This window comes from Gordionus sp. m RMFG-2023, chromosome 1 (assembly GCF_954871325.1).
Source record: "Gordionus sp. m RMFG-2023 chromosome 1, tfGorSpeb1-WG-v2, whole genome shotgun sequence".
Lineage (NCBI taxonomy): Eukaryota > Metazoa > Nematomorpha > Gordioida > Chordodea > Parachordodidae > Gordionus > Gordionus sp. m RMFG-2023.
In genome coordinates, this window is record NC_088775.1 from 4,263,973 (window position 1) to 4,288,010 (window position 24,038).

The following is a 24,038-nucleotide window of genomic DNA, read 5'->3' on the forward strand; positions in this document are numbered from 1 at the left end:
GTATAAAAATGATTAGGCCCACTCCGAGCAGGCTTCCTAACCTGCAGGTCTAAATTATGTAAGACAATAATTATTTTATTTGGCAAGTAAGCTCACCAACGATCTCATTTAAAGGTGAATCTGAATATAAATTAAACTAGCGTGCGATAAATGAATTATAAGGTCATCATTATTATATGTATATTATGATTAAAATTAAGATTTAACTAATTAACAATTAACTCTTAGTCTTCGAGGAAGCTTCAAAAATATCTTTGTAGCGTTATTGGGATCTTTTAATCTTTTACTGTTATGAACATCCGAAAAAAAAGGAAAAAAAATCCAATCAAAAAGAAATGGGTCTAAACAAAAAAAGAAATAAATAAAATATTAAAAGTTTAAAGCTAAAAGAAAAAGTCATAATCAAATATATTTCCATAGACCCTTCTTTCTTATTCATACACATCTCCTGCTCCATTCTCTCCACCTTCGGAGCAAAAATCAATGTTTTTTTTAAAGAGTTAGGCAAAAGGATTTGTGAAAAAGCCGACCAGCCTAAGGAATCCCTTTCTTACAATAAAGACTTGCTACCGCCATTATTCGATCTAACTATCTAAGTCTTATCTCTTCCATAGAATAATCTACCACATCTATGCTTTCTTTCTTCCCTTCTCTTTCTTAGTTTTCATTTTTTTTTATCCCTTATCCCTTATCCTATTTCGTAATTTCTATTTTTACATTGAAAAAATTAAATATGCTATTATCTTTTGATAACATATTATATCAGTCACTATTCAAATAAAGTAACCAATGACCAAAAATATATAATCATTTATGATTGGAAATCGCATACAAGTTTTTGATATAATTTATTTTATTTTTTTTTAAAAAAAAAATGGTAAACGAATCGTTAAAGAAAATTATGCAAAAATTTATAAAATAGTATAAATAAATTCATAAACATTTTAGGGAAAACAAAATAATTAAGTAATGATAATAATCAAATAAATAATAAAAGTCACATTATTTTAAATTTATAACTTTAATAAATAAATGGGTTTTCTCTCTATTTTCTATCCCATAGCTGTAATTAATACTTCGCTGGCGGAAGGATCGGAACTTCTTACGAGCATGTTGATTGTCACACCAGTCTCCGGCATGGCTACAATTTTTATCCTAGCTAATATATCGTGATTGCCTCTGTATATGCCTATTTTGCAATAAGGAAAAGGAAAGGTTATAAAAGTGATTTCTAAACAACCCTAGTTAATTTACCAAAGTTGTTTTAAAAAAATATCATTCAAATGTACAGATTACATGACATAAAAAGGTATCTAGATAGATACTGTAACTTTAACAATTATATTATGTATCTTAATAGAAAATTTTATAAACATCAGAGACTTGCTCGAGGTACAACACGGCTCGGCCCAGATTCGTGAAAAAAAATTTCGGCCTGGCCTGGATTATTTCTTAAAAGTCATTTAGACCTGAATGTTTACAAAAATCTTACTATTAGGTATTTTAATGAAATTATTTATAACTTTTTTTAAAAGTGCCAAATTTTTATGATAAGTAATAGTATATTATGTTATATATATAATCGCGATTTAAAATATTAGGCCAGGCCCGGGTATTTGAAAAATTTTTTAAAAAAAGGACCCGGACTCCAAAAAAAATTTGCCAAATATAATGATGATTTTTAAATTATTCATATTAACAACCCGATAGGTAGAGAGTGTGAAGATTTTTGGATTCGGATACTTTGTCGGAACTATCGCAAGGTGACATGCCCAAGTACTGAATGAGCTTGATGATAGCATCTTGATGTTTATTTTATTTTTTTAAATTGTAAACATTTTAAAATCCTATATCCCTATCACCAATATTTATATAAAAAAAAGTTTATGATATCTTCAGAGCTAAAACAAAATAATCATAAGTATTGAGATGTACACTGTCTACAGGAGTATTAGTATAAATGAATACCATGTAAGGTTTTAACGTTGGATAGCACGAAACTATCTTCGAGTTCATTTTCCGGTCCCAATTCTTCCCATGACACGGAAAAGTTATGCTTGGTAATAGCCTTCATACTGTCACACACATTAAGTTCTATATCTTCCAACTTTTAATTAAGTAATTTATTTTTTTTTACAAAAAAAAATTTAGAAATAATTTGAAAATAATAAATTGAATCTCTTTCATTGATCTATTGAAACCACTTTAATATTTTATATAATTCAAACATTCGTAGAACCACTAAATTACCGAGTTCAAAAATAGCTAAAACATCTAAAAATATCCTCAAAAAATGGCGGCTGATATGGTTCCCACACGAAATGGCCGAAGTAACCAAATATTTTTATACGTAATTTCTAATTTATAACATCACAAGTAATATAATAAAATTCTAATATAATACGATACTAATATAATATAAAATATAATAATAATTTTGTTTAATCAAGCGTCTTCGAAAATATTTGCAATGTAGTGGTTGGTGGTATTTATTGAGTTTTACTTATTACTCCTACAAATAGTGAAGGTCAACGGTTATGTCCTATCGGTCTTAGACCGTGACCAGACTGATTTCCTGACCGATCTTTTTTTGTGGGCCGTGGTCCGGACTGGTCTTTTTATTTTTACGGTCTAGACCGCGACCCGGACCGGTCTTTCATAATTATTTAAGTTTGCTTTACTATTCAATTAATATAATTTTTTTGTATATTTTATTTTATGATATTTTTCTAGAGGTGTGATTTTAGATTTTGTTAATTTTTATTTTACAATATGAAAACCATAAGTTTGTCCAAGAAACATTTTACTTATAGTCCCAATAAAAAACATAGAGTATGTGTTCACTGCAGTACCAAATTTAATGTATCGTCAGCAACAAGTAACAAAATAATTGTTTATAATTTTTTAAGCAATAAATTAATCAAAATAAGCAGTATTATTTAATATATTTTGGTTATTATCTATATAGTTCTATTTTTTCTTAAGAAACTGTTTGAATAATTCATTGTCAAAATAACTTAACCTTATTCTTAATAAAATAATTAAGTACCTTAAGCAGACATCTGATAAAACATAAAATATATAATTCTAATGAAAATGAAAATATCTCAAAAACACAATCTACTCTTAATTTTAATATGCCCTTCACAAGCACAAATTTTAATATTATTGAATAAATTTTGTTGTTTATATAATACTCTTATATTTAATAAAATGATAAAACAAATCAAATTAGGTTAAAAAAATATGTTCTTATTTAAGAGCACGGTCTGGGTCGATCTTTTTTAAGGACCGGGGTCCGGTCCGGGAGTATCGGTCTAGTTCGGGCCAAAGACCGGGCCGTGATTTTCACTACCTATAAATAATATCTTAATATTATTTTTTTAAAGGTTTCTAATGATTAATAAAGAATATGTTAATAACTTGTCTTACTAAACTTCTTGAATATATTTTTTTAAGTTTCATATTCTAATTACATTTTAATATGCAATTTAGAAAAATATAAAAAAAGTTAATATTTATTATATTATATAAATAAATATAATTTAAAAAAAACAAAAATAATAATGTATAATTTAAAATTTACGTATTAGTGTTATAATTTAATCAGAATAACGCGACAATATATATTAGATGATTGAAAATTAACTAAAAAATGAGATTTTATCTAAAAATGGAAACAAATTTAAAGTTGTTCTATCGTACATGGACATTAAATTGTCTATTTTATGATTTAACCTTTCATAAGTCGGATTTGTTCGCCGAACAATCGATTCATTGTATAAGCTTATTATCGTTCGAATTTTGAACAATATTTTGACAATGACGTACACGTTAAGAAGTGCACAGCTTTGTTATTCGTTTTAGCTCAAGATGGAACCCCTCAAGGTAGTTGTTAGTGCGGAGTCCATTTACATGATATCTGCTGTATATGTTGATTTGTAATTGACAGATAAGAAGGACGTTTTTCAATATACTTTTCGAGAAGAGATTATACTACAATTATTAATCTTTGTTTTAAGATTTGTATCACGTGAGATTATGTATATTATTGTGAATTATATGGAAAATAAAATTACGGAAACGAAATAGTAGTTTAGAATTATATGTTAAACAATATACTTATATATATACATATATTAAGATCTATATGATGAAATATAATCATTTTGAGTTTTAATACCTTGTCCCATATAGTAGGGGTGGGGGGAATAACGCAGTATCACCAAGCCACGTTTGGTTCATATACTCCCTAAAACGAAGTGGGGATGGATTGTTAGTTGCCATTGAGTAGCAAGATAAACTAACTTCGGCCATATGCTCCACCTTGCAAACTGGTAAAGTTGTCATCCGCCTTACAACTAAATGGACGAATCGTTTAGATAGTCTCTGACTAAACCCAAAGCTTGACATTTCCGCCATAAAGCTTGAGAATAATGAAAGAAACATCCTAAATATTTTAAATTAAAATTTAGTACATCTTAAATTAACCTTTGATCACTGTATTTGGGAATACAAATCGAAGAGCAGATATAGCTGCCGCCTCAAAATCTGTTTGGCCAATTGGAGGATTGAAATAAATACCTTCACGGGTACAAAAATTTTTGACTATATGAAATAGTTGAATATATGTCTCCCTTGATTTATCTGGAAGGAGAGCATATAACTGGGATCATAACGTTTTCATACATAACGTGTATGCTATATAAAGCTGACAATATAATCTAGGAACTATGTAGAAAGTTCCATCCATATAAATTGTGGTAGCAGATCCCAACAACTTTAACATATCACTAGTCCCAAAGACCAATATCTTATTATCATCGGTAGGAATATAGAATCTTTGAGATCTTGAAGATGTAGCATATGCTGGCGTTAAAACAATATATTGAATAGAATGAGGCATGGAAGGCCTATATTTCTTAAGAATTCTGTCGATAAGGCCCCTAATTAATATGAAAAGGGGGATTGCCTCAGAATAATTTTCGATATAATTTGTCTCTAAACATCTTATATCAATAGTTTTTTGATATATGTTCATCCTCGTTTGGGTAAGATTTTGGGCAATAGTTCTTTCAAAAACTTCCCGTTTTGAGGAGCTCAAAATACCCGACATCAGGTTGGTGTTCATGTACACCTGATGAAATGTAAATATGGTCATATTTACATTTAGCAGGACAGCCTGGTTTCCTGCAACGGTAATGAACAATATCCCCCCTTTCATAGTGATACCGATTGAGATAATCTTGGTAAAAGAGGAATGGTTTTCCCTTTTTACTATTGAAAAATTGACCTTTAATAATATATATATTATATTATGTTTTTACCATAAATGTTTTGATTTATGTCAAGCATAGAATATGCAGCATCCATTATTTTTAAATCATATATAGCTAATTTCTTTGAAGATCTTTTTGAAAGCGTTTTTGAGGATGTTTTTCGATGTTTTGACAATTTTGAACTCGGTGATTTAATAGTTATACGGCAAATATGAATTTACAAGATTATTCCAGTAAAAATATTCAATTTAAGGTAAATAGACTTTATTATTATCTTGTATATTTTTATTAGAAAACACAAAAACACAATGATGAAATTGCCTATTTGGGGTTATGAATATTTGAACAAGGGAGATGGTCAAAATTTTATATACCTAAAATGCAGAAGTAACAATGGGGGCAGAGCAAAGCTCTCTCTAGCAGATGTTGTTATAACAAAACAACATATTTACACTTGTAAATGCAAGAATATATATTCTCCAATGCAATATTAGAAATAATGGATGCTGCATATGCTATGCTTGACATAAATCAAAACATTTATGGTAAAAACATAATATAATATATTAATATCATTAAAGGTCAATTTGTCAATGGTAAAAAAGGAAAACCATTCCTCTTTTACCAAGATTATCTCTATCGGTTTCACTATGAAAGGAGGGATGTTGTTCATTACCGTTGCAGGAAACCAGGCTGTTCTGCAAAATGTAAATATGACCATATTTACATTTCATCAGGTGTACATGAACACCAACCTGATGTCGGGTATTTTGAGCTTCTCAAAACAAAAGAGGTTCTTGAAAGAACAATTGCCCAAGATCCTACCGAAACAAGGATGAATATTTATCAAAAAACTATCGATATTAGATGTTTAGAGACTACTCACATCAAAAATTATCCAGAGGCAATCCCCCCTTTCATATCAATTAGGGGTCATATTGACAGACTTCTAAAGAAATATAGGCCTTTCATGCCTCATTCTATTCAAGATATTGTTTTAACGCCAGCATATGCTACATCTTCAAGATCTCAAGGATTCCATATTCCTACCGATGATAAGATATTGGTCTTTGGGACTACGGATATGTTAAAATTGTTGGGAGCTGCTACGACAATATATATGGACGGAACTTTCTACATAGTTCCTAGATTATATTGTCAGCTTTATAGCATACACGTTATGTATGAAAACGTTATGATCCCAGTTATATATGCTCTCCTTCCAGATAAATCAAGGGAGACATATATTCAACTATTTCATATAGTCAAAAAATTTTGTACCCGTGAAGGTATTTATTTCAATCCTCCAATTGGCCAAACAGATTTTGAGGCGGCAGCTATATCTGCTCTTCGATTTGTATTCCCAAATACAGTGATCAAAGGTTAATTTATGATTAATAAATTTTAATTAAAAATATTTAGGATGTTTCTTTCATTATTCTCAAGCTTTATGGCGGGAATGTCAAGCTTTGGGTTTAGTTAGAGATTATCTAAACGATTCTTATGTCCATTTAGTTGTTAGGCGGATGACAACTTTACCATTTTGCAAGGAGGAGCATATGGCCGAGGTTCGTTTATCTTGCTACTCAATAGCAACTAAATATCCATCCCTACTTCGTTTTATGGAGTATATGGACCATACGTGGCTTGGTGAAACTGCCTTATTCCCTCAAACTATAAGGACAAGGTACAAAAACTTAAAATATTTGTATTCAATCATTCTAATATTTTTCAATATTTATTTTAGGTACCATGTAGATGGGCCCCGCACAAACAACCACCTCGAGGGGTTCCATCATGCTCTTAAAAGAAAAACAAGAAGTGCACATCCTAATGTGTACGTTTTAATTAAAATATTGATCGAAAATCAGAATTCGAACGATATTAAACTGATACAAATTCATAATGGATCGATTGTTAGGCGGGCAAATCGGACTTACGAAAGATTAAATTATAAAATAGACAATTTAACGTCTATGTACGATAGAGCACCCTTAAATTTGTTACCTTTTTTTTAGATAAAATCTCATTTTCAGTTAATTTTCAATCATCTATTCTGATTAAATTATAGGTAAATATTTAATTGTAGATTATTCTATTGTTATTTTATTTTATATTTATTTATAATATATTAAATATTACTACCTTTTTTTTATATGTTTCTTAAATTTGCATATTAAAATGTAATTAGAATATGAAGCCTTAAAAATATTCTGAAAAGGTTAAACAAACGCTAAAATAATTACTATAAAAAAATTTATTCAAGAAGTTTTCTAGCAAGACAAGTGACTAGCATATCTTTACTTATCATTAGAACCCTTTAAAACTAATAAAATATTAGGAAATCAGATATTTATAGGAGTAATAAATAAAACTCAATAAAGACCACCATCCACTACATTGCAAAATTCTTGACGACGCCTGATTAAACAAAATTTTAATTAAAATTGTATTTTATTATTATATTACTTGTGGCGTTATAAATTACGTAAATATTTGGCTATTTTGATCTTGGCGATTTGATAGTTATACGGCAAATATGGATTTACAAGATTATTCCAGTAAACCAAATATTCAATTAAAGGTAAATAGGCATTATTATTACCTTGTATATTTTTATTAGAAACACACAAAAACACGATGATGTAATTGCCTATTTGGGGTTATGAATATTTGAACAAGGGAAATGGTCAAAATTATATTATTTACCTAAAATGCAGAGGTAACTATGGGGGCAGAGCAAAGCTCTCTCTGGCAAATTTTGTTATTACAAAACAACATATTAACACTTGTAAATGCAAGACATTCTTATTCATATCATTAACAATAAAACAACAAGATACTTGTTCAAATTTATATCTGAATTGATAAATTTATAAAAAATACAAATAATTTACAGTATATTCATCTTCGTAGGCGGTTTCAGATATTTCACCAGTGCTGGCGTCGTACTCCTTCACTTTGAATTTCATGATGTTATTGAAAGTACAGGTCACTATAACGGGAAAAGAAAAAAAAAATAATAAAAATAATCGTAGCGACTACTGGTAAATAATAAAATTTTACCTAAAGATATGATAGGTGCAGCAACATAGAAAATATGATTATTGATGATAATAGTTACAAAAAAAATGTATTTCTTCCTTTCTATCTTTCTCTCTTTCTTTATGTATTCTGAATTAACTTCATAGTACGCGAACTTTAATAAAAACGGTTTCTAAAAATGATGGCGAAATTAAATCAATTTCCCATGATTATCGTATATTATTACCTTAAATAGGAAGTTAAAAAAAATGAAATCATGTTAATATACTTAGTAGATCTCTGCATTGAGAGGGTTTTTAACTCACCCTCCCCCCCCCCCCGCCCATCTAGGTGGTCAAGAGAGTTAAAATTTTTACAGAATGGGCCGATAGGTTAAGAAATATATTTAAACTATGGTAGGCTAGCGGGCGGGTTAGAAAAATATGCTCCCAATTTCAACATTCATTTTTAATACCAAAATACAGATAACTGAGGATATTGTCGCTGGAGGAAATTGATTAGGTAAAAAAAAAATATATCGAAAACATGTTGAATTTGATTGGCATGGATGAAAACCTGATTTTACCCGTTTCCTCAAAAGCAATGAGAATTTAATTAAAGATTATTAAAATGTGCGATGTTTGAAATAGACAGCATCCACGTCAAATTTAAGCAACAACAGATGGGTAGATGTGGCCGTTACAGAGGAGAGCATTACCTAATGACATAACAAATAATTTAAATCTTAGAACGAGTTTTTTATATAATAGCAAGATTTTAGGCTATTAGTTTGGTTTAAGTATACAATTTATAAATTTTTCTTTTTAGCTTTCACCTTTTCTGGAGGTAGGCTCCTTCAATATCTCTCTCCACTTTATGTAATTCATGCTATCTCTTTTATCTAATTTATACTTCTTCATATTGGCTCTAACTTTATGGCCCCATGGATTTTACGTTTACCCATCACTTCCAAACTCTCAACAACCTTATTTTATAAATAGTCCATAGGCCTTCTCATTGTTAGCCCATACCACCTAAGTCTGTTTACCATTATCTTAGTCTTAATGGACACTACCTTTAAACTTCCTAGTAATCTTGTACTTCGTACCTTATCCTCCTCATTCTCATCTCCATAGTTTGTAGATTTCAATTTATAAATAATTAATTCAAATTACTTCTTTTTTAAAAAATTTATTATTAATTGTTTCACTTTTTATTTAAATATCTCACTTGCGTAGAGGATATACTTCATATTCTACTTTGATGGAAAAGACAAGGAAAGGATTTATCAAAGAAAACAATAAAGATAATAAGATTTTTCTACCACTAGGCACCTTTTTTTCCCAGTTGGAGTAATTCTTTAAAACTAAAAGGTATATATAAATACACTTATACCTAAGATCTCTTCTTTGGGCATTCTCACGCAGGAATATGATGTTTCTAATCCTTCGCGTTCTTCAGCTTCGGCGATATCCCCTACGACTTTATGTCCAACCTTCCCGCTGTAAGGAGTTTTGAGGGTATCAGAAAACCCGGCTGGCAAAATTTTTTTGGCGGGTATTCGTTTTATAACTTCGAACTGCTCTTGCCCAGGAACCATTTCTATGGAAGCGGATTCGAGAACTTGGTCCGTTAAGGTGTTGTTTATATCGAACTGCCAAAAAAATAACGTAATGAGGTATAAGTTAACTATAGATTAAATGCAGCCAGGCAACCGGTGACACGAAATATACTAGCACTGACAATCGTAATAAGGGTTAATAATGCAATTTAAAACAGGGACTAAATTGAAAAGTCAGCTGTTCGTCATTTAAATTACGTTTAATAATGTATAATTAATGGGATTATTTTTTTTAATATTAAACTCTCGACTTCATTCCTCATATTCCTTGCTTTATGTGTCAAAATATTTATATAAATATTTTATATTTTTAAATAATCCCTACAAATAAAAACAATGTAACTCCACTAAGGATGTAATATAAAAAAAACAACGCTTGTTTTTTATTGGGTTTAATCGGCACAAGATTAGCAGTATTTTAAAATATTTTAAGTGGTGGATCAATAAAAATCCCGAAAATTTTTGATCGAGTTGTTTTTATACAATTTAATTTCGTCATTTCTTATTAAACAAATATTTGTATGTTTATTTTGTATTTTCTCATTTTTTGGCCGTTTCCCTTCTAATCGTTATGCTCCATTTTACAAGGTCATGGGCATTGCTCCAGGTCTCAAACCTAATTTTCTCATGTCATTCACAGCTATTTAATCCAGCCTGTCTTTGGTCGCCCTCTAAGTCTTGTTTTCCCCACTTCCAACCAACGAACAATCATCCTTTGCTTTCCGTTCATCATGTCCAAACTATCTCAGTCTATTTATTATCGAGATATCACCCATTGATTCTATCCCAATCCTTTTTCTCAGTTCATGGCTTGTTTTTCCTTCTCGTAGAGATATTACACTTATCCATATAATCATTCTCATCTCCGTTGTTTGTGACTTGCCTTCGAGAGTAGTCTTAATTTCCTATGCCTCGCTGTCGTTCATCATACAACTCCTTTCACAGCTTGCATAAACATTTCCCTTCAGAACGTTAAAATTGATGCCAAGCTTATCCTCGCCCCTACTGTCAGGTCCACGCCTCCATCAACACTATAAATATTACCTAGGTAACATAACTTATTTACTTTTTCTAGACTTATTCCATTTCCAATGTGAAAACAAGTCATATTACAACATCTTTCGAAGACTTCCAATATAGACACAAGAATTATAATAAGGCCTAATTTAGAATAATTTTGCTTTATAACAAGTTTTAATGTTATTTCGAAATTCCAAGATGTTTGGGCATAAAAAAAATTAGCTGCCAATCTGGTGCCAATTCTAACATTAACATTCAAAATAAGGTATTTTATATGGGTAAAAATATTGGTACAGCCCTATAATTAAGAGTATAATATATAAGTAAAATATTTTTAAAAAAACCTGAAAAACGACGTAATGGGTAAACATATGTTTGGTACATTTAACTACGTATTCCGTCTCTTCTTCCGTCAAATACACGGGCTGGCAGGATTTGAATAACGGGCCCAGTGTTGAAAATGCTGCTATTTTGGATAGTTGTTCTTGATATGGAAATGTAATTTTAAAATTCTAATTTCTGTTATTCGAGAAAAATATTTAGGGAGGCCAGGAAAAACATTTCCGGGTTAGGTCAGACATATTGTAAAAAAAATATGTTTTTTTCACCCCATAGTTCTGAAAATGCTTTTAAAGGATAATTAGGGAATTTATGACGGTTTTCTTCATAAAAAAAAATTATTGGCCAGACTGGACAACTTGTAAATGATAATAATGGTCCATGATTGGCCAAAATTTTCCAAAAAGTTCTATGGGGCGTTTTGGGCCAGGCCGACTTCTAATGCAAACTAAGACCAAGGTTTGGAGTGAGGGTCTTAGACCATATTTAGCATATCGTATAAATGTCTTTCAATGGCGGATTTCAATGTATGTAAGCTTTTTAATGATCATTTATTCAAAAGGTTTTTTTTGGAGGGATAATGGGGGAGGAAGAGGGGGGGGTGGTAGTTCCACAGTCTAAATTTTAAGCGTGGCCAATCCGAGTTAAAAATAATTAATTTTGAAAACATAATAAAAAGAACATTTTTTTTACCCATATATAAACTTTCTCGTGATACGGCATCCTCTTTCGCGCTTGATCGACCAGTTCCAAAGGCTTAGAAATATTGATAATAATTTTTTTTTTTTTAAAAGTTGCTTTAAAAAATATATTGTGAATTCCATATCAAATCAACAAAAAAAAGGCGATTTTCAACCCGACCCCCTTCAATTTTTCTTTAATTTTGTATACTGGTAGTATATATTATGACTAAGAAAAAAAATGAAATTTTACCTTACAACACTGTTTACCCTCTAAGAAATGGCCGTTTAAAACGGGGAAAAATGGTAATTTTTTGACAAAATGCACCTCATTTACTTTCAAATATCTCGAGAAATAATTATGGTAGAAAAATAATTTAAATTTTATTTTGTAGCTTAATAAAAGTTCTTTAAAATGACATAAAAATAAATATGATGGACATTTTATTAATATCGACAACCGGATGTGTAAAACCGGAAATGCCCATAGAAAAAAAGGTATTTTTTTCAAAATTTTTTTTCTGTAGATAGATATCACACTGCTTTATATTTGTACAAAATCCTAGACTGGGATGAACATGGGTTTATGAGTTATCACTTTTTATATAGCTAAAATTGAACAAATTTAACATTAATATCATCATATTTTAAAATGAATAGTTATGAAAATGTTAATTTAAAAATTATGTCTAAATGATAGGCCCTTACATTTTTTTTTCTTTATAAAAAAAAATTGAGAGGTGGCTGGGATGCTTTGGTTAAATTTTATCTCGAAATTAAAACCCCTTGACAAAATAATTTTAAATATTTTATTTAGCATAAAATAATCTACCAAAATTGAAATTCAACAATAAATTTTCCCCCATATATTCAAAATTAAAATAAAGGCTTAATATATTATTTGACGAGAATTCTATAAATTATAAAACATTCAAAAAATGGATAGCAGTTGATCAACTAACCTCGAAACACTGACAAAATTCGCTGACGAATTTGTAGATTATATAATTGAATAATTAAACAATTTAATTCCTCATTTGTTTATAGCTTCACGATAATTATTAATTCGAAACTATTTGAAATTCAATTTAAATTTTGGCGAATTCTTAGTTATTGCAGACTTTTCAGAAAACTATGCATTTGTAGTGCAGAACCATGCACAAGGATTTAATCAGACAAATAATCAAGCTACTATCAACTCTTTTATAATTTATTATCGTGAGAACTAATAAAACATGTAAATTTATTGGTTATATCAGATTGTTTAAAGCACAACGCATGTGCATTTTATTTATTTTAAAAATTGATCGTATTCTTGAAGGAAAGATTTAATAGAGTGGCTAAAATTTATTATTTTTCTGATGGAGCAGTAACCAATATAAAAATAAAAGGTTTCATTTATCTCTACAATCACGAAAATGATTTTGAGATAAAGGCTGAGTGACATTTTTTGAAACCGCACAAGGTAAAAGTCCATGCTACATTTTGGGGGCCGTTACTAAACGGTTAGCAGCTCGAGCAAGCTTGCAACGTCCATATGAACATCACATATTGACAACAGTAGATTTATTTAACTATGCAAGAAATAATATCTATGGGGTAAATTATATATTTGTGAGCAATAATGAATATACGAACATAGAAAGTCATCTTGAAATCAGATTTTTGAAAGCAAAGAGAATTTCAACACAAAGTTCGAAGCTTTTTTTCCTCTAGACGAAAACAAAAGTTATAATTTATTAAAATTCCATGTATTATTATAATATATGATATATTTTAATTATAAATTTTTGATTGTATTATATGTAATGCAATTTGAGGCAAATAAAGTTATAAATATGTTTAGAATTATTTGGTCAAGTAACTTCGAATTTAACCAAAGTGTTAAACAAAGCTCATTATTCTAGCCACTTCTCAAAAATTTTGATAAAGATAAAAAAAAGTAAGGGCCCGTCATTTATACATAATTTTTAAATTAACATTATTTCATAACTATTCATTAAATTAAAATATGATGATATTAATGTTAAATTTGTTCAATTTTAGCCATATAAAGAGTAATAACTCCTAAACCCATGTTCATCCCAGTCTAAGATTTTGTACAAATATAAAGCAGTGTTAATATGACCATTTACGGTTTTACACATCCGGTTTTCGATAATAATAAAATGTCCAACATATTTATTTTTATGTCATTTTAAAGATCTTTTATTAAGCTACAAAATAAAATTTAAATTATTTTTCTAACATAATTATTTCTCGGGATATTTAAAAATAAATGAGGTGCATTTTGTCAAAAATGTACCATTTTTCCGCGCTTTAAATGGCCATATCTTAGCGGGTAAACAGTGTTGGAAGGTAAAATTTCATTGTTTCTTTATATAGTATATACTACCAGTATACAAAATTTAAGAAAAATTAAAGGGGGTCGGGTTGAAACCTTGGTTGATTTGATATGGACACCATATATATAATGTGTTAACGCATAACTAATTGGCTATATTTTATTGCAAAAAACCATGATTTAATCTACAACGTAAATTGGGCTAAGGTGAGTCTATTTACTTAAAGCTGTGTCCTAAATCTAAAAAAATATAAATAAATTTATCAATTTTGAAGATTAAAATAACATAAGCTATATTTTTAACGTAAAAATAAAAGTGTTCTAAAAATCATTTTTAGTCATTTAAAAAAAAATAATAAAATAATAATAAATTAATAAATTTAAAAAAATAATTTTTTAAAAATTTATTTATAATGGTAACTTTTATGGAAAAACTATTTTATTCTCGTTTTTTTTTTGTTTTATTTTGCAAAAAAAATAATGGAAGATTTCGGACACGTTTCATAATTTTATTAAATTGTTTAAAATTTTTAAATTTTAAGATTTTATTTCCAAAACATTTAGGACACAAGCCTAATGAGAATGTTAGGATTAAATTAATTTCCCCCTTACAAATTGTCAGATTTCGCCTAATAAATTAAAATCGCAGCAAAGCATTTTCAATTTTAAAAACATGAGCGAAAAGAGTATATATTTTTTTTAGCAAGGCGTCTTACTTATAGAACCGAAATTTATTCATTGTTAAAATAATATAAACCAAAACCTTCTCCGCTCTGAGCCATATCTTCTCCAAAAGTTCCTTCAGTTTCGGCGCCTCTAGACCTTTTGAACTTGACCATCTCATCATCGCCCATACTAGCCGCCGGAATTATCTCCTCGGCTTCGATAGGAACGCTGTCAAAGTCGAAGGGTTCGATCTTTGAATGGTCATCGGATAAATAGTGTAACAAACTTTTCTCTAAACACGCGGCCGAAATGTGGGTTTCTAATGAATAGGAAAGGGAGGGGGAGGTGTTTATAAGTTGTTTAATTTTCCATTTCATTTATCTATATATATATAGTGAATTCCATATCAAATCAACCAAAAAAAGTCGATTCTCAACCTGACCCCCTTCAATTTTTCTTAAATTTTGCATAATGGTAGTAAATACTATAACTAAGAAAAAAATGGAAATTTTACCTACCAACAAGGTTTACTCGCTAAGATATGGGCGTTTGAAGCGCGGAAAAATGGTACATTTTGACAAAATGTGCCTCATTTATTTTCAAATATCTCGAGAAATAATTAAGTTAGAAAAATAATTTAAATTTTATTATGTAGCTTAATAATAGTTCTTTAATATGACATAAAAATAAATATGATATAAATTTGATGAATGTCCAAAACCGGATGTATAAAACCGGAAATGTTTTTCTGTAGATAGATATAACACTGCTTTATATTTGTGCCAAATCCTAGCCTGGGATGAAAAAGGGTCTAGGAGTTATGACTCTTTATATGGCTTAAATTGATAAAAAATATCTTCATTTAATGAATACTTATGAAATAATGTTTTTTTTTAAATTATGTCTAAATGATAGGCCCTAACTTTTTTTTATTTTTAATTGTTAACATATTGTGACTAAAAATTACTTGACAAAATAATTCTAAACCAATTTATAACTTTATTTTTCTGAAATGCATAATTACATATAATATAATAATTCATAATTATGTTTACAATATATCATATATTAAATTATCTAAAGAATTGGAATAAATTTTGACTTTAATTTTATTTTCGTCAAGGGGAATATAAGCATGGTATTTTTGTGTTCTCGGAATTCTTTTTGCTCTCAAAAATCTGCTTTCTAGATAATTTTCTATATTATTGTATTCATTATTGCTTACAAAAATGTAATTTACTCCATGTATATTATTTGTGGCAAAGTCGAATAAATCCATTGGTGTCAAAATATGGTTTTGATATGGCCGTTGCAAACTAGCTCGAGCTGCTAGCCGTTTTTTAATAACTCTTAAACTGTCGCACGGACTTTTTCCATGAGCTGTAGCAAAAAAATGCCACTCGGCCTTTATACCAAAATCACATTCATGATTATAGAGATTTATGAAATTTTTTTTATTTTTATATTGGGTTACGGCCCCATCCGAAAAATAATAAATTTTGGTCAATGTATCAAATCTTTCTTTTAAAAATAAGATCATTTTAGTTTGAAATAAATAAAAGGCACAGGCATTGTGCTTAAACATTCTGATATCACCACTAAACTTATATGTTTTATAGTGTTGTCCTGACTATAATAAATGATAAAAGAGTGAATAGTGGACTGATTATTTGTCCAATGAAATCCCTGTGCATGGTGTTGCACTTTTTCCCAATAATATAATATGATTTTATTATTTTTTTAGTTTATAATAATTTAGTTTCTTTTTCCCAATAATATATTAATTTTATTATTTTTTCCGTTTAAGAATACTACTTTCGATTCGGAAAATTCATTTTTCTTTAATATAAATGAAAATTGTGATTATGATTTTAAGATGAAGTTGAAGTTATAGAGCTTACACATTAGGCGTTACGAAAACTACAATATGAATATGAATTTATCAATTAAATATGATGATATTTATTGAATTTTAATTATGATAGATTGTTTTATGCTAATAAATAAAAAAAAGTAAGGGCATATCATTTAGACATAATTTTTAAATAAACATTATTTCATAATTCATTAAATGAAGATATTTTTGATCAATTTAAGCCATATAAAGAATCATAACTCCTAGACCCTAGTTCATCCTAGGTTAGGATTTGGCACAAATATAAAGCAGTGTTATATCTATCTACAGAAAAAAAATTTCGAAAAAAAATACCTTTTTTTCTATGGCCATTTCCGGTTTTATACATCCGGTTTTGGACATTCATCATATTTATATCATATTTATTTTTATGTCATATTAAAGAACTATTTTTAAGCTACATAATAAAATTTAAATTATTTTTCTAACTTAATAATTTCTCGAGATATTTGAAAATAAATGAGGCACTTTTTGTCAAAAATGTACCATTTTTCCGCACTTTAAACGCCCATATCTTAGCGGGTAAGCCTTTTGGGGAGGTAAAATTTCATTTTTTTCTTAGTTATAGTATATACTACCAGTATGCAAAATTTAAAAAAAATTGAAAGGGGTCGGGTTGAAACCTTGGTTGATTTGATGTGGAATTCACCATATATATATATATATATATATATATTATATTAAATTGGATGCTAAACACTTAGTCAACCCTAATAACGCTTCACATCATCGCTTTCACTTTCCAAATCTAGTTTTCTTTAATTTATTTTTACCCATATTTAAGCTTCTTTATTTCATACCATCTTTTCCATTTTCACCAAAATAATCATTACCAATTTTTAGTTATGAAAAATAATGTAGGAATGTTTATAAATTTGAACAATATTCGACGACCCTAGGAGATAACTTAATCCTAATTAATTTTCAAAATGATAAAATCAACAAGAAGAATAATATGCCATCATACCATTATCGATGTAAGAATGTATCCTTTTCACGCGATTGCTATTCTCTACCCCTTGGACATTGTCCTCACCTCCGCCATCCAAGGTATCCAGTAGCCTTAAATAGTAGGTAGCCCTATCCCTGACCTCGTCGTCCTGGTCCATCAGGCACCTCTCGAGTAACACTTTGACACTGCCCCTTAGATCTTCACAGTAGAGGGCGAACTTGGCCAAGGCACTTACGGCGGCTTCAAATTTTTCAATCATACAGTTATGGAATTAGATATGATAAAGAAGAAGAAAAATCAAGACAGATAGAGTTCCATCCAAACAAATAAGAATACAAAATATTGACTCTTTCCTTGCCCTTTTATCTGAATTTTAAATTTTCTCACCGGCTCTAACAGCGGGAGCCTCCAATATAACTCTATTGTAAATGTATCGGATGTATTTGGTTGGTTGGGGCGTTTTGCATCCTTCTTTCCCAAGTAAGTGCAGGATTTTAACGGCTAGAACCGAATGCTCACAATCCTCTATGAATTCGCACAGATGGGCTAGACCTAATTTAAGGAATAATATTAAATGTGTAATAAATAAGGTGTACATTTTTCGTTTAAAAATATCTTTAAAAGGTCGTTTTACAAAATTAAATTAGTAATACTTATGTTGCACACATATCTAATTATTTGCTATAAGGCTCTAAAAACTCCTTTTTTAAAAATAATGAAATATTAGACAATACAATCTTGCCCTAGAGGAGTTAGGTGATATAATTATACTCATATTGTATGTTGACCAACTGTCTATCAAAAAAAAAATTTTGCCAGTAAAATTTTTAGAAGCGAAAATGGCTTAACCTGTTTCTTTGGCCTCTGGTATTTCTTGAATGATCGCGATGATAGTATTAACTATCGCCCTTTTATATTCGTAACCACCTTCGTCCCTTAGCATTGAGCTTAGGAAGTTCATCATGATTGAATGCTTACGGGGAAATTTCAAGCACAAGGACCTTTTCAAAGAAAAAATATATAATTCTTTCTTTTATTTTTTCTTTCCTTCCTTCTTTCTAGGAAATATATAATAAAAGGTCTTTTTTAAAATCATAATTGTTACCGTATAGCCTCGACTATGGTTATTTTAAATGGGTCGCTAATCTCACTGATGTAAGTGGAGATCTGTTTCATGAGCCTGTCTATACATGATTCGCTGCCTATCTTGAGCAGAGTGGTTATGGCCAAGGTAGAAACGGTGCGATTAGAATCCGTTATCATAGATTCTAATTCCGCATTGCAGGAAGATAGGAGGGATGGTTTTTTCATGGCTACCTTGGATAAAAAGAAATAAATAATTTAAGCATCTTACGTGTAATGTAATAACTTTTATTCATTCATCTACCACTCCTTACCTGATATAATCATTTGACGCCATATTCTGCATATTTATAACTAATTCAATGGCGCCCATTTTTAGATTCCTCCATACTTAAACCTTCTCATATTCTTTATCAAGCATTGAATCTGTCTTACTGCGTTAAGCGCCTTGACGGCTGCGAATCTGGTGGCCGCGTTTCCGGATCCGCAAAAAAGCTGTAGCACAGCCACCGCTGGGGCGCTCCTGTCTTTACGCGAAGGGACAGAGATGAGGGCGGAGGCGGCTTCGAACACGACGGCCTCGCTTTTGTGACGCAAGCAGCTCTCGAGAAAGTCGAAATAGGGGCCGGACGAGTTCGCGTTACTGTCGGGATGGTGTTTAAAATTATGGATTGCATTATATATATTTTTCTCAAAATAAAATCTTAAACCTGGAACCGAAAGAACCGGCCTCAGTGCTTGAAACGCTCAATTTGTGCGCAATATAAAATGGATGTTAAACGACTTCATTTAGCCGATTTTTTTAAAAAAAAAGTTAAATCAAGATTTTAGCCGAAATATTTTAAACTAAGCCTCGAAATTTCGCCAATAGGCCCAACAATGTTAATTAAATAAATTAGTTATAACACTTTATCAGACACACTTCCGCTTCCTAAAAATTTTTAATTTAAATTTGATACAGTTCCAAGGATTTCGTTTTTTTTAAAAAAAAAGAAGAGTTTGAGCTACTCTCATACATAAAAACCAATAAATAGGAGATAAAATTTCGGGGTAAGTTGGTTCACACTCGGAGAAATAGAAATTAGTTATAATATCAATAAATTTTCACGATTATATAATTAAATTTTTTTTACTTGTATTCATCCTCGGCGATCAATTGGCAGGTTATCCTAATCTATAGAGTTCAAAATTTAAATAAAATTTAAATATCCATTTTAGGGACATGCAGACAGGGATCCAAACCGCAAAGAATATCGGTACCTCTTTGGTTCAGTTAATAATAACGGTTAATACAGTTTTAACGATTCGGTTTTATTCCCTACACGTACACCTCAATCAAAACACGGTTTGAGCACAAGGTTTTAAAAAATAATAATTAAAAATATATCAAAAATAAAAATCCGGTCCAGACAAAAAAATACCAGGTTGAGCCAGGTTTGAAAATAAATTTAAAAAATTCAAAACCAGGCCAAGCCAAGTAATCGATGCTTTTGCAGGTCCCTGATTTAAATAAAATATAGTATGTTCTAAAAATTAAGATTATATTTAGACTTTTTTCTCTGAGAAAGAAAGAAAGAGAAGAAAGAAAGAAAGAAAGAAAGAAAGAAAGAAAGAAAGAAAGAAAGAAAGAAAGAAAGAAAGAAAGAAAGAAAGAAAGAAAGAAAGAAAGAAAGAAAGAAAGAAAGAAAGAAAGAAAGAAAGAAAGAAAGAAAGAAAGAAAGAAAGAAAAAGGAAAGAGTTGCCAGTAATACAAATAAAAAATATGTAGTTAAGGCTTACAAGCAAAATGTACGCATATGGGGATCTCAAGCTACCTTTGCAAAACTTTGAAAAGAGTTTGGATATAGCAAGTCTATCGGATTTCTTAACTTGATATAAGAGTCCTAAAGCTAGATACTAAAAAAAATTAATTAAGGTGAGTTAAATTATATTGGTATAAATATAACAAATTATTTTATGATTTTAATCTTGACATGAAATTAGCAATTAAAAATTCAAAATGTGCATTTTTCCTAAAAAAAAAACTTACTTGAACCATAACATTGTCAGAATTGATTGCTTCCTGAATCTCGTTAACCCATCTTTTAACAATTTCAAGGCCTTGATGTTTGCATAGATGCTATAAATAGATATTTATATGTATATTTTGTCCATCTTTATTGGGGTTTTTTTCTTTTTCTATCTTTCTATCTACCTTTCCTTCTCAGCACACATTTATTAAATCATTTATGAGCTAACCATTGATGAAGTAAGTGCAGCACTTGCAACACTGTGATTTTTGTCAACTATTGCCTGTTTCATGTAGCGTTCAATGGCTTGCATCATAGTATGCTGAAGAAGAAAAAAATTAAATTTATTATCATAAGTGTAAAGAAACTAATAAATATTTTAAAATAATGATTAAATTAACAACAAGAAAAATAATAAATAATATTTTTAACTAGACTAGATCATTCTTGGTTATCAAAAATTAATACATGATATACTGATAATCATTTTAGGGAAAATAGATTGAAAATTTTTATTTAATGGGGTTATAAAATATAAAATTACGTCAGTAATTGAGCATAATGTCCTGATAGCTGGTCCTCTATATAAATCTTCCTGTAATAATTTTAATGTGCATAGAACAAGTTAATACATAAAATTTAATACAATTAAGTTATTTGATATAATAATTTATTGTTACCCTTCCAGTCATGTCTTTAGTCAAGCTATTAATTTAAGGGGAGGGGGGAAGAGGGGGGGGGGGTTAAAAGATATTAAATAAACATTTAAAAAAATTTAATATGTTTTTTAAAATTCAATTTTTTATTAAAATTCACAAATACGATAAAATATTATTATTTAAAAATTAACATTATAATATAGAGAATATAATAAAATATGTCATATATCAGTTTAAGTTAAAAAAAAGAAGATTGACACAATATATATTTTTATAAAAAGAAAAAAAAATAACAATATTCAATGGCAAGGTCGGGCCATGATGTTTTAAATATTTGATAATTAGATCTAATTATAGATAAGGCAATTTTCTGCTTGAGTTTATAAAATGGAGAAATGTATGATTTTTTTATTGATTTGGATATTGTTTTGAATAGGTCTAAAGCCGCTTGTCCAAAAGTGCAGGTTGATGTAGCTACTATAGGAACAAAGTGGTTATCACACATTAGGTGTGAGTATTTTATATTTTTTAGAGATTCGGCTCTGTTAAGGGAATCATGGGAATTATTAGATTGAGCCATGGGATCAATTCAGGTAAAATCCCCATTAAAGGCTTTCCCGTAAAAAAAGATACTACGGTTTTGCCGTCAGGGCGTTTTTTATCCAAAAAGGATGTAGGTTCTAAAATACAGGTAAAATTGGCTTTATTGAAAAAAGAAGCTATTATTGCATTTATTTTATCATGTCGGTTGACTTTTGATATAAATTTACAGTGGAGGACGAGCGTGTATGCCGATTGATTGCATTTAATGCAAATATAATGGTTTAGGATATGCCCAAGCGTAAATTGATTGCATAATGAAAAGTGTCGTTATCTATTAGCTGGTTATTTAAAATACTGGGATATGAATCTAACCATACATGGCCAGAGTTGTTGAAATTAAGAGATCTTAGTAGGGATTTATATTGGTGATCATTGCTCAATTGAGGTAAGCTAAGGAACGAGATACCAATCCTTGATCCCAATCTTTTTGTCGTTGAATCTGGTGGGGCTGTGTTTGGTACATTAATATTCCAACAACATAAGGCTTCATCTAATAAATTATCTTTATTGATGGTAATTTTTTGCGAGGTAATATATTTTTACTGATAAGGTTGATGAGATAAAGGAAACAAGGGCTATACTTAATGCCGATCTTCTTTTGGACAAGCAGCTTTAGATCTATTCAAGACAATATCCAAATCAATAAAAAAAATACCTTTCTCCTTTTTACAAACTCAAGCAGAAAATTGTCGTATCATAATTAGATCTAATTATCAATATTTAAAACATCATGGCCCAACCTTGCCATTTGATATTATTTTTTTTAAATGTTTTTTTTTCTTTTTAAAAAAATATACATTTGTATCAATCTTCTTTTTTTTGTTATCAAAAAAAATTAATCATAATAATCATTTATATTTTAATTTATTATTTATAATAAACTTTCCTAATCAAATAATTATACCTGCTAGTAACTATAATCACATCTTGTGCTAGTGGGGCCAAATCTTTAATAACTAAATATACCATTCTTCTTAATAGTGGCTACATATTTTATAGATTAAATTATTTAAATATTTGTACTACAATGATTAATTTAAAATATCAAATAAAAAAATTACTTCTTTTGATTGAAATAGTTTTGTTGTTGCAAAAAAACATTCAGTTGCTTCACGAATACCAATTGGCTCACTCTTAAAGCATTAGTTATAAATGAAAATTAATAACTTAATACTTGATTGACTATATATAAGATTTTTGTCAATACTAATGCACATTTTTTAGCATTAACTGGCGTTTCATTAAACATTCTTGCCTTTTGTTTTAATTGTACACAATATATCATATATTATTTACTTCTTGTAAAACCATAGTTTTATCCAGATTGTGGAACATATTAAATCCATGGCCTTCATTAAGAAAAGAAGTTAAATTTAATAAATATGATGAATATTATATATATATATAGATAATTACCCAGTTCTTCATCTTTTTTATCACGTTTTAAATAGTACATGTTTTATCAGATGGTGACGTTAAGCTCTAATTTTGGCTATTGATAATGCACGTCGACGGATAATTGGCCCTAAAACCAATAATATTATTGATATCATTGACTAAACCATGACCATTTTTTATAATATATGTGTTAAATAGGCAAACATTTAATAAGCTTATTATATAAATATTGAGTAGTGATAGTTACAATTTGGGTTAAATTCTTTTTAAAGGAATGATGTAGCTTCTAATCTGCTAGAGAATGTATAATGCAATAATAGTATTAATCAGATAGTGATAAGTTAATTTATTCTATATATATATATACACTTATTTAAAAATATATAAAAAATTTTAATAGTTTGTTAAACTATTTTTAATATGTAAATCAATAACTAGCTTCATTA

General features: G+C 29.3%; 1 protein-coding gene across 1 annotated transcript; it reads right to left on the minus strand.

Annotated features, from left to right (window-relative positions):
* Positions 1–886: 886 nt before the first annotated feature.
* On the minus strand, positions 887–23,684 carry LOC135931019 (coatomer subunit gamma-2-like). Its single transcript, XM_065467868.1, has 24 exons — positions 23,611–23,684; positions 23,491–23,543; positions 23,369–23,449; positions 23,256–23,327; positions 23,099–23,178; positions 21,613–21,637; positions 21,477–21,527; positions 21,162–21,254; positions 20,953–21,042; positions 20,703–20,819; positions 20,057–20,097; positions 19,359–19,566; positions 18,946–19,157; positions 18,690–18,841; positions 18,228–18,392; positions 17,856–18,080; positions 15,071–15,292; positions 11,977–12,039; positions 11,289–11,428; positions 9,699–9,957; positions 8,177–8,274; positions 1,969–2,107; positions 1,704–1,802; positions 887–1,189 (listed from the first exon to the last, which is right to left on the minus strand). The coding sequence occupies exons 1-24, from the start codon at positions 23,648–23,650 to the stop codon at positions 1,053–1,055; spliced, it is 2,862 nt and encodes a 953-aa protein (XP_065323940.1). The 5' UTR covers positions 23,651–23,684; the 3' UTR covers positions 887–1,052.
* Between the last annotated feature and the right edge of the window lie 354 nt (positions 23,685–24,038).